Here is a 12,467-nt window from a genome sequence, read left to right on the forward strand (position 1 = left end):
GCTTCAGCTACATGTAGTTTTTATAGCAACAATACAGAACTTTGCCATTTTGTCCTCTGAGCCAAGTCCTTCAAAATCCAATCCGTTTATTTTTGTTTTTAGAACAAAGCGTTGGGGACACGAATCTTCAAGCCCAGGAGGATTAGAAGTCTCAGAATTACTAATAAGCAACGGTGAAATATTTTGGACAGTTCCTGAAGAATACGCCAATCCACACCCGACACACGCCACTCAGTCCCTACGATTTGATCTAATGAAAAGTGAAAGCTAATTTGTCGGTTTAATTCAACGGATACAGCTTCCCATTAGCCGTCTCATTCAGGGAAGGAAACCACAATTCAAAACAAAACAACCAAGCAGCAAATGTAATGAACAACACCCCGCACAACACAACACAACACAACCCATATCTGGGTCTCGTGAAAATCCATTTCACAACGCCTAAGGCAAGAGTAGACAACCTTAGCTCTTTTATGACTCGTGGACTTCAACTCCCAGAATTCCTGAGCCAGCATGGCTCAGCTTGGAAACCTCTCCCTTTCCCCTCAGCATGGCTGGCTCAGGAATTCTGGGAGTTGAAGTCCACGAGTCATAAAAGAGCCAAGATTGCCTACCTCTGGCCTAGGCCTTGGCCGCTTTATGACTTGTGGACTTCAACTCCCAGAATTCCTGAGCCAGCATGGCTCAGCTTGGAAACCTCTCCCGTTCCCCTCAGCATGGCTTGCTCAGGAATTCTGGGAGTTGAAGTCCACGAGTCATAAAAGAGCCAAGGTTGCCTACCCCTGGCCTAGGGGAAACACAAATTTTTAGCACCTTTTTGAGGCCAAATCAGGAGAGGAGATGTATGGAAGAGGACCAGTACAGACTCTTCCTATTTTACCAGTTAATCCAGGTGTCACAAAACGAAAGCTTCTGAACCATAATTCACAGTATATTTCCTACCCACACACTTACCTGTCTCAGAAAGCAGCTTTGTGGCTTCTAACACTTTCTCGGTGTAAACCCCGGCTTCGTAATTCTCCATCTCGGCATTGATGATGTGGATCACCCGGGCGGCACGGCCTCGAATCGCCCCGGCGGTTCTGTCCAAGGTGTCAACGTCACCTTCCTGTAGCGCAATCACACATTTGTTGACATCCTCCAGGATGTGATTTTCTGTAACAAAACATGGCCGTGGAGATTCATAAACGGGGTTCCATCAACGATACATGTGGCTCCTCGGCTTACAATCGCAAAATTCCCATTCCTCAGCGAGAGAGCAAAATTTTGCCCCATTTTATGACCTTTCCTTCTTGCCAAAGTTGCTAAGCGAACCGCCGCAAGCGCTAACTTAGTAATCCGGTTGCTAAGTGAATCCAGCTTTTCCCCCTAGCCTTTGCTTGTCAGGAGGTCGCAAAAAGGGATCACGTGACACCCCCACCCCGGGAAACTGCGACTGTCATAAATACGAGTCAGATGCCTAGCGCCTGCATTTTGATCACGTGACCTGCAATGGTCGTAGGTGTGGGGAAAAAGGTCATAAATGGCTTTTCTCTGTGCTGTTGTGAACTTTGAATGGTCAATAAATGAACTGTTGTAAGTCAAGAACCACCTATTTGCTCGCCGCAACTTTAGGCGGCTTACAAATAAGACAAACACAAAGCAGAAAAAATAAAAATAAAACACACACACACACACACACACACACACAGAGCCACTCATCCCGGTGACAACAGACACTCATACCAGCCATTTAATGGGCTCCATCCCACATCTTCAGGGCCTTCCACAAGAGTGTCAGAATTGGGGGCCAGTCTAACCTCTGCAGGGATGATGTTCCAGAGAGAGGGAGCCACCACGGAAAAGGCCTTGGGGTCCCGCCAAGTGTACCTCCTTACGGGACGGGACCCACAATATTCTTTGCCTCCTTGCTCTAGTGGGTCCCCTGGATGTGACTGGCAAGAGAGGGTCCCTCAGATAAGCTGGTCCCATCCTTTTGGGGGTGTCTGTCGTAACTATGAACAATCACTAAGCAACCCTTTGTAAGTCGAGGACTACGTCTGTTCCTGCATTGGACTGAGACATAGGGAGTGGGCTAAAATGATCTCCTATGTGAGGCCTTTGAACTGTGGTGCTGGAGAAGGCTCCCGCGAGTCCCCTACATTGCAAGGCGATCAAACCGGTCAGTCCTGGAGGAGATCAACCCTGACTGCTCTTTAGAAGGCCAGATCCTGAAGTTGAAACTCAAGTACTTTGGCCACCTAATGAGAAGGAAGGACTCCCTGGAGAAGGGCCTAATGCTGGGAAAGATTGAGGGAAATAGAAGGGGACGACAGAGAATGAGATGGCTGGATGGAGTCACTGAAGCAGTAGGCGTGAGCTTAAATGGACTCCAGAAGATGGTAGAGGACAGGAAGACCTGAAGGAACATTGTCCATGGGGTCGCGATGGGTCGGACACCACTTCGCAACTAACAACAACAACAATGGATATAAAACCTGGCTCTTCCGTATCATCCTTCAATGTCCTGCCTGCTCTTCTGAACGGCTCCTATATTCAGCGACCGATATTTCCAGCAAAATACCTGAGACGGACAGGAAATCATCCACAGAGGTGATGTCATCCACGGCCTCAGTGAGGACTCGCACCTGCTTCTCCCACTGGTCTTTGAAGACATCCATGTTGTCTTGGGCCACTTTGCTCTGAGGTCTGGCAGCCAAGGTCAGAGCTGCATTTATCACCTACAAGATGGAAAGGGCTCTTGTGAATAGCAGTAACAGGACATCCCGTTCTCAAGGGCAAGGGGGCTCCAAATTGGGCCACTTGAAGCTGGTGAACTTCAACTCCCAGAATTCCTCAGCAAGCCAGTCCATAAGCCTTCAAGTGGACAGGTTTGGCTGGCTGAGGTATTCTGGGAGTTGAAGTCCACAAGCATTCAAGTGGCCGGGTTTGGTTGGCTGAGGAATTCTGGGAGTTGAAGTCCACCAGCCTTCAAATGGCCGGGTTTGGCTGCCTGAAGAATTCTGGGAGTTGAAGTCCACCAGCCTTCAAATGGCCGGGTTTGGATGGCTGAGGAATTCTGGGAGTTGAAGTCCACCAGCCTTCAAGTGAACAGATTTGGCTGGCTGAGGAATTCTGGGAGTTGAAGTCCACCAGCCTTCAAGTGGACAGGTTTGGTTGGTTGAGGAATTCTGGGAGTTGAAGTCCACCAGCCTTCAAGTGGACAGGTTTGTCTTGCTGAGGAATTCTGGGAGTTGAAGTCCACCAGCCTTCAAGTGGACAGGTATGGCTTGCTGAGGAATTCTGGGAGTTGAAGTCCACCAGCCTTCAAGTGGACAGGTATGGCTGGCTGAGGAATTCTGGGAGTTGAAATCCACAAGCCTTCAAGTGGACAGGTTTGGCTTGCTGAGGAATTCTGGGAGTTGAAGTCCACCAGCCTTCAAGTGGACAAGTTTGGTTGGTTGAGGAATTCTGGGAGTTGAAGTCCACAAGCCTTGAGGTGTCCAGGTTTGGGGACCCCTGCTGAAGAGGGAAGAACTCATTCATGAAATATCTATGGAGATTCTCAGTCATCCAGGTTACGGTTTTCAGGTTATGAATTTCATCAGTTCCAAGAGGGTTTCACAGTCATTTACACTATTCAGGTGACCCTGGGGGCACAGATAAACCTTCAAGGGGCCTTAACGATTCTCAGAGAGAGTGCAAATGACTAGAGGACTGCAGGGGATATAAATCCTTCCACCTTCCACCATTCAGTCAGAACTGAAGAAGCATCTTGGATGAGAAGCGAAATGTCTTCAAGGAAAAAAGAATAATTTAAAAAAACAAAGAAACAAGAAAGTCCAGTTGCCTTTTGAAAAGCACATCTGGACAAGATTCCACATTCGGGGACAAGATTTGAGGGACTTCCTTTGTCCAGATGTTTCTTCCGTCCGGTAGAATTGAGCCTAGTGAGCACCTTACACGATCGCATCAAACAACAGCAACAACAATAATAATAGAGTTAGAAGGGACCTTGGAGGTCATCTAGTCCAACCCCCTGCTCAGGCAGGAACCCTACACCATTTCAGACAAATGGCCGTCCAGTCTCTTCTTAAAAACGTCCAGTGTTGGAGCATTCACCGCTTCTGGAGGCAGGTTGTTCCACTGGTTAATTGTTCTAACTGTCAGGAAATTTCTCCTTAGTTCTAGGTTGCTTCTCTCTTCCGTTAGTTTCCATCCGTTGCTTCTTGTCCTGCCTTCAGGTGCTTTGGAAAAACACCTTGACCACCCCCTCTCTTTTTGGGGGCAGCCCCTGAGATATTAGAAGACTGCTATTGTGTCACCCCTAGTCCTTCTTTTCATTAGATGAGACGTACTTAATTCCAGCAATTGTTCTTTATACATTTTAGCCTCCAGTCCTTTGATCATCTTTGTTACTCTTCTCTGCACTCTTTCTAGAGTCTCTTCCTACAATTCTGCACTATTATCTAGGGGGGGCTTAGGACCCAGATCTTTTCCATCTGTCCTCTGGAATGACATTTTTCTAGAGACCTGGATGGAAGCTGCTGAAGATCTGAGTATTCTTCTAGATTGGGGGAGCAGGTTAATAATTGAACCCAAATTAGATGGGGTTTTTTTTACTTGTTTACATAACTCTCTCCAAGCTGCTTATGATTTTTTTTCTTTTGTCAAATTCTTCTTATTATTATTTTAACTGTAAGCCACCTGGCTTCACTGGAAGTCAGGTAGCCTATAAATTATTTGTATGTGTAAATAAAATTGATTAATATTGTTGCCCTTAGTAAGACGCAGTGCCGTGAACACTGTACTGCACTGACGTCTTTACTGATTTTTTATTGTGTTTTTATTGTGGGCCATGTTGCAGACGTGAAAGCTGCAGAGCATCAATCACACCAAAGCGACATTGTAAACAAAGAAGCATGCTAATGAAGAGCTCAAAATTCATATGATTCTGGTTATTTTCCACAGGAAACATATTTTGCTCTTTAGGAACAACAGAATAACAGAGTTGGAGGTCTTCTAGTCCAACCTCAAGCAGGAAACTCTACACAATTTCAGACAAATGGCTGTCCAGTCTCTTCTTAAAAACTTCCAGTGTTGGAGCATTCACCGCTTCTGGAGGCAGGTTGTTCCACTGGTTAATTGTTCTAACTGTCAGGAAGTTTCTCCTTAGTTCTAGTTTGGTTTTCTCCTTGATGAGTTTCCATCTGTTGCTTCTTGTCCTGCCTTCAGGCGCTTTGGAGAATAGAACATAGAAGATAGGGAAAAAAAAGAGTTGGAAGGGATCTTGGAGGTCTTCTAGTCCAACCCCCTGTTCAAGCAGGAGACCATTTCAGATAATAATACGACAGACACCTCTAAAGATTTCCCCTCCCTCTCCAAATAATAATATAAAGACGACTCACCTGTGGGCATAAGCTATCAATCTGGGTTGCTGCCATCCGGACCAATTTCACACCTTCTTCATTGTTGGAAATGGAACAAGCCAAATTGGCAACCTGCAATTAAAGGTGGCAGAATCAATTTCAGAATCAGGAAATCAAGAGTGTTTTTCTCCATAAAGACAAAGCAAGCAAGCAACGGAGCAAGATGGATAGAGAATTTTTTTTTTAAAAAAAAAAAGTTAGATCACATCCTTTCCAAAGTGAAGACCAAAATTGAGAAAGCCACACATTCCACTAAGCTGCAAAATGGCTTTTGTAAACCCACTACAATAATTTATAATCACAGTTTGCAACTTAAGAAAATCCAGGTAGGCCTCAATTAACGATGACAAAGTTCCGCTGCTAAGCAAGGCAGTTGTGAAGTGGGTTTTGACCCATTTTATGACCCTTTTTTGCCACAGTTGTTAAGGCATGCTGGCTGAGGAATTCTGGGAGTTGAAGTCCACAAGTCATAAAAGGGCCAAGTTTGAAGACCCCTGACCAAGGCCTTTAAGATCTGTGGACTTCAACTCCCAGAATTCCTCAGCCAGGCACGCTGACTGAGGAATTCTGGGAGTTGAAGTCCACAAGTCATAAAAGGGCCAAGTTTGAAGACCCCTGACCAAGGCCTTTAAGATCTGTGGACTTCAACTCCCAGAATTCCTCAGCCAGGCACGCTGATTGAGGAATTCTGGGAGTTGAAGTCCACGTCATAAAAGGGCCACGTTTGAAGACCCCTGACCAAGGCCTTTAAGATCTGTGGACTTCAACTCCCAGAATTCCTCAGCCAGGCACGCTGGCTGAGGAATTCTGGGAGTTGAAGTCCACAAGTCATCAAAGGGCCAAGTTTGAAGACCCCTGAGTTAATGGTACTGTTGTTAAGTGAATCTTAAAATCTTACAACTGAAAAAAGGGACTTATGACCATTTTTCACACTTACGACCATTGCAGCATCCCTGAGGGGTCGCATGATAAAATTCAGACACTTGGCAACTGATTCACATTTATAACCGTCACCATGTCCTGGGTAGTCACGTGATCTCCTTTTACGATCTTCTGACAAGCAAAGTAAATGGGGGGGAGCCAGTTTCGCTTAATAACCGCGTTCCTAATTTAACGACTGCAGTGATTCACTTCACTGCCATGGTGAGAAAGGTCATAAAATGGGGCTAATGTCACTGAAGAACTGTCTTGTTTAGCAATCAAAATTTTGGGCTCCACTGTGGTTGTAAGTCAAGGACTACAGTGGAAGTTTTTAAGAAGAGAGTGGACAGCCATTTGTCCGAAATGGTATAGGGTTTTCTGGCTGAGCAGGGGGTTGGACTAGATGACCTCCAAGGTCCCTTCCAACTTTATTATTATTGTTGTTGTTGTTGTTGTTGTTGTCGTCGTCATCATCGTCATCATCATCATCATCGTACAGTCAGCCAGATGTTCAGACTGGATTTGGCATTTTGTCTACCTATCGAGTCCTTACCCAGGACCTGGGATAGGCAGATGTGGATGTTTGATGGTATTACAGATATCGTCACAGGATGGAAGCAGTTCCTAGTAAGGCCGCCTTTTGCAATTGACTAATAGGCGAATTTGTCAATGCCAATGGTGTTCAAGTGGCGCTCCAGTTGTTTTGGGATTGTACCCAAGGCACCTATGACTATTGGTACTACCCTTGCTTGCTTTTGCCACAGTCTTTCTATTTCTATTTGTAGGTCTTTGTATTTTGTTATCTTCTCCAGTTCTTTCTCTTCTATTCTGCTATCTCCAGGCACTGCCACGTCCACTATCCAGACTTTTTTGTCTTTCTTATCGACAATTGTTAAGTCTGGGGTGTTATGTTGCAAGTGCTTGTCTGTTTGAATTCTGAAGTCCCAGAGCAGTTTAATTTTATCATTTTCTATGACTTTCTCTATTTTATGATCCCACCAGTTCTTGCTTACAGACAAATGATATTTCTTGCAGATCTTCCAATGCACTATTGTTGCTACTTTGTCATGCCACTGCAACAATGGTGCATTATTATTATTATTTGTAGATTGCTCCTCCTATTTAGAATTGCCTGATTCCATCCATAGGAGATAAGATAAGATAAGATAACCTTTATTGTAATTTTTTTTTTTTACTGTGGGCACAACGGCACACATCAAAAATGAAATTTAGTTGCTGATAGTTACTGATGCCACTTTGCTACTTCTCTCCCTCTTAATTCATTGTAGTGGAAGCAAACGTGGTTTGAGGCTGAGCCCATATTTCTTTCCCCCCAAACATTGTCTGCTTGCAGAAGCCAACAGTTCTGAACAAAGAGGTCACTGCTAGCATCGCTGCCGCTCTCCCTTTTGCCAAGGGTTTGATGGGTTGCGAGGCACAATGCTTCAGATTTGAAGCCTCCAGCCTGAAGCCAGAGATCCAGCTGTTCTAGGAGTCTGCTTCTGCAAAAACCATCCAGATGTCTCCTAGGCAGCCCACCAGCAAGATACGAGCGCAACAGCACTGGGCCGTTTCTGTTTCCCACTGGCTAATATCAAAAGGCTGATGGCTTCCGTTATTGGAGATGACAGCCTTTTTACTCTCCACGAATGTGTTTCATGCTCTTTTCAAACTGCACACAGGGTCAGTGGATATGACCAGCCGCCGTTTCCACGCTGGGATTTATAGCATCCGCCAGTCGCCCACTAGAAGGTCCTGTGTTCACTAGTGATGGTTCACCATAGCAACGGTGGGATAACGCTACAAGAAGCCATGAAGTCACCGATAGGGGGGGGGGAAATGGTCTACAGTGTGCAGGTGCAAGCGTTGAAGATTCACCCGTGAACTGGAGATGTTTTGTTTTACTTGTCCAGAGTCACTTTGCAGCATGGCGGACTTAGAAGGGACCTTGGAGGTCTTCTAATCCAACCCCCCCCCTTCCTGCTCAAGAAACTTAAATACTGGAGGTTTTAAAAAAGACATTGGACAACCATTTGTCTGAATGGAAAGGAATAGAATAGAATAGAATAGAAATAAGAATTAGAATAGAATAGAAATAAGAATTAGAATAGGAAAGAATAGAATAGAATAGAATAGAACAGAATAGAATAGAAATAAGAATTAGAATAGAATAGGAAAGAATAGAATAGAATAGAATAGAATAGAATAGAATAGAATAGAATACAACAGAATGGAATAGAAATAAGAATTAGAATAGAATAGGAAGGAATAGAATAGAATAGGAAAGAATACAATAGAATAGAATAGAATAGAATAGAATAGAATAGAATAGAATAGAATAGAATAGAATAGAATAGAAATAAGAATTAGAATAGAATAGAATAGGAAAGAATAGAATAGAAATAAGAATTAGAATAGAATAGGAAAGAATAGAATAGAATAGAATAGAATAGAAATAAGAATTAGAATAGAATAGAATAGAATAGAATAGGAAAGAATAGACTAGACTAGACTAGACTAGACTAGACTAGACTAGAATAGAATAGAAGAATAGAATTAAGAATATTCTGTTCTATTATAATTCTTATTCATATTCATATTCTTATTTTCTATTCTATTCTATTCTATTCTATTCTATTCTATTCTATTCTATTCTATTCTATTCTATTCTATTCTATTCTATTCTCCTTACTTTCTAAAATCTTCCCTCTGTCTGCATCTCTGTTCTTTCTCAGAAGATGAGATTCATGAGAAGGGATCATGACTTGTACACTTTCCATCCCAAGGTAGCTAAAAAACGAATGAACCAGCCAACCACATCAGCAAAGGTTGCACACAAAATATTTATCAGAATCGAACCAGAGGTTCCTGACTCTAAAACTCTTAATTCTTTGAACAAGAACACGGACGGAAATGAATATTCTGCTTTGGTTTTATTTATTTTGCCCCGAGGTTATGCTACAGTACCGGCTGGAAATTATTCATGAATCAGTTCAAACAGCCTCTTTCTCCCTGTTTCTTTTGGTCTGCGCTTGTGGCATTAATCTGTTCCCGTTTCCAATTGCGCGACGCGATATAATTGCGGGTCCATCTGTTTGAGGAGTGCTCCCCCCCACTGCAGCCAGCCCCAATTTCGCTCCGACGTTATCAAGGACGCGGTTTGCAGGCCTCAATGGGTCAGGATCCCAGGGAAAAACAATCCCCTTACTCTCTATTGCAAAAGGGGCCTTCAGGATATGCCCTAGCCTAGCTCCCCCCCCCGCCTTTAAATAACTTCAACACGTGAAATCTGATTTTTGTCGGAAGGGGGGAGAAGACAAATGAATTGGCTGCTTTGCTAACAGCCTGGGGTCAGAAATGGCTCTTTCAGATGCCCCCCTGAAGCTGGTCTCCTATGTTTGCTAGTCCACTGTTGTTTTGCATACATCAAAGAACATTGCTCCTTTCCGTTAAAATGACCCAAGGCTACAACAAATAGTAATCATAATGCAGAGGCAGAAGGGGAAGAAAAAAAAAATCAGATGCTTTAAGTCGGACGCAGAATGCAGGATTAAAGGGCCTGTAACAGCAGCCCCCAGCTTTTGTGGCTTGGCAGCTCAACGGGCGCGAGGGGGGAAAAGGGGAACTGGGCCGCAGAGTGCTCCAGCCAGCCACTCGCGTGGCCCAATTCCGAATAGGCCACGTCCCAGTAGTGGGCGCTGCCCAAGGGTTGGGGACCCCTGGCTTATAAATATTTGCCACCAACCATATTATGAAGTTTGCAGATGATACAACAGTAGTGGGCCTGATTCATGACGACAATGAGGGTGCTTACCGCAAGGAGGTGGAGGGTTTGGTGAACTGGTGTAAGAAAAAAAGCCTAATTTTAAAAACTGGAAAAACCAAAGAAATCATTGTTGATTTCAGAAAAGGCAGGCCCAGCCACACTTCTGTGTGCATTAATGATTCACCTGTGGAGAGGGTTACCAGCATCAAATTCCTGGGTGTGCAGCTAACAAGTAGGCTGGCTTGGTTGCTCAACAGCGAGACACTGGTGAAGCCGGCACAGTAGCGCCTGCATTTTTTGTGACGCATGAGAAAAGCACATCTTCCTTCTCCTGTCCTTACCACTTTCTACAGGGGGGCGATCGAGAGCATCCTGTCGTACGGCATCACAGTCTGGGTTGGAAGCATCCCTGCTTCAGACAGGAAGGCGGTGCAGAGAGTGGTGAGGACGGCAGAAAAGATCATTGGCAGTTCCCTCCCTCCCATCCAGGCCATGGCACAGAAGCGTTGCTTGAGCAGGGTCCGTAAGATTGTCTGGGACGCTACACGTCCTCTTCACAACCTGTTTTCCTTGTTCTCTTCCGGGAGGAGGGGGCTCCGTGGTATCCGAAGCAGAACATCCAGATTCAGTCCCACTTTTGTCCCTCTTTCTCTCTCTTCCTCCCTCCCTCCATCTCTCTGTCTCTCCTTCCAGACAAGTTTCTTGGAAGTTGCACATTGTAAGTCCAAAGTGCAAAACAATATTTGAAAACAGAAGAGGAGCATGGGACATCCGAATTATGAGCAAAACAGAGTAATATCATACACAGTTTAGCTTGCTGCAGCATTAAATATAGATTATAGAGAACGCACGTCCCTAAATTATAGGATCTCTAAAATCTGCCTTTTCCTAGATGTTAGGTTTAATCATTATTACAGTGCTAAGAGAATGGTGCGAATTTTCCACTGAGTACTAACTGAAGCGTACGGTCTACCTGATGAAGGGATGTAGTGGGGATAATTTCACTGATGAGGTCTCACATATTATCACGGTCCTCAGAGATTTTCTGTTTACCTCACGAAAGCAAGATGGCTGGGGTTATTGCAAATGTGGTCTTACCAGTGTAGTATATTTGATAGTGTATTTATTTGATAGCATATTTGATAGTAGAGGTTATTCGATCGGTTGTGGTGACCTCTGCTCACTCTTGGTCGGCTGTCTTGAAAAGGTTTCTCCTGTCCATCTTGCAGATGACTTCCTTCCTTCCTTCCTTCCTTCCTTCCTTCCTTCCTTCCTTCCTTCCTTCTTTCCCTTCCCTCTTTCCTTTCCCTCCTTCCTTCCTTCCTTCTTTCCTCCCTCCCTCCCTCTCCCTCCCCCACTCCTCCTTCCTTCCTCCCTCCCTTCCTGCCTCCCTCAATAATTCTCCTTCCCTTGTTCCTTCCTTCCTTCCCCTCCTTCCTTCCTTCCTTCCTTCCTTCCTTCCTTCCTTCGTGATGACCTCTAATCATGGTTAGTCAGCTTTTCTTGAAAACGTTCCTCCTATCCACCTTGCAGATATCTTCCTTTCTTCCTCCCTCCCTCCTTCCCTTGTTCCTTCCTTCCTTCCTTCCTTCCTTCCTTCCTTCCTTCCTTCCTTCCTTCCTTCCTTCCTTCCCTCCCTCCCTCCCTTCCTTCCTTCCTTCCTTCGTGCTGACCTCTGATCACGGTTAGTCGGCTTTTCTTGAAAAGGTTTCTCCTGTCCACCTTGCAGATGTCTTCCTTTCTTCCTGCCTCCCTCCTTCCCTTGCTCCCTCCATCCCTCTTCCTTCCTTCCTTCCTCCCTCCCTTCCTCCGTTCAATTCCTATAGCCGCTCATCTCCGCAAACGATTCTGCTACCTGAAGCCTTCCTATTCTTATGGATCCCTTCCTAACATAATTCACTTAACATTCTATTCTGACTTGGTTATCATTTATGCTGCTTTTTTGTACAATCTCCTACCAGGGTAGCAGTGTCTGTTTGCTAAATCCAAAGAGATCATTTGGACATGCTGAATCTTTTCTGTTTACGTTTAGCGCTGGCTTCCACCTGACAATCAATGCTACCGCCTTCAGGAGGAATGTTGTCCTTCCACAATGACATTTTTTTTCCCCCTTGTCACAAAAGCCCCCATTTCACCCGAAAGGATCCCTCCCCGATGAATTTTATGGATGCCCGGCAAAGAGTTCTCTAGAGCAGTGTTTCTCAACCTTTTTAATGCCACGACCCCCAACCGGACGTAAGTCGAGGACTACTCAACCGGTCATAAGTCAAGGACTACTCAACTGGTGCAGCACCATTTGCAGAATGGGACTTTTGGCGGGCTCAGCAGGGCAGAGACAGACTGGACAATTCCTATTGGCTTTTGAAAGCCAA

The 12,467-nt window shown here is 44.8% G+C and overlaps 1 protein-coding gene across 7 annotated transcripts in view; it reads right to left on the bottom strand.

The window, feature by feature from the left end:
• The window catches only part of LOC120308057 (catenin alpha-2), a 175,381-nt gene that overhangs the window by 124,766 nt on the left and 38,148 nt on the right, over positions 1-12,467 (bottom strand). For all 7 annotated transcript variants that reach the window (XR_005556729.1, XM_039343534.1, XM_039343529.1 and 4 more), the window contains exons 2-4: positions 5,388-5,480; positions 2,564-2,720; positions 955-1,155 (exon numbers count right to left, since the gene is read on the bottom strand). Coding sequence is in view for 6 of the 7 variants with exons in the window: in XM_039343534.1 (XP_039199468.1) it covers positions 955-1,155; positions 2,564-2,720; positions 5,388-5,480 (451 nt within the window). In the remaining variant the exon portion in view is untranslated. The remainder of the gene's footprint in view (positions 1-954; positions 1,156-2,563; positions 2,721-5,387; positions 5,481-12,467) is intronic.

Source organism: Crotalus tigris, unplaced genomic scaffold (genome assembly GCF_016545835.1).
Source record: "Crotalus tigris isolate CLP2741 ecotype Arizona unplaced genomic scaffold, ASM1654583v1 scf7180000017857.1083437, whole genome shotgun sequence".
NCBI lineage: Eukaryota > Metazoa > Chordata > Lepidosauria > Squamata > Viperidae > Crotalus > Crotalus tigris.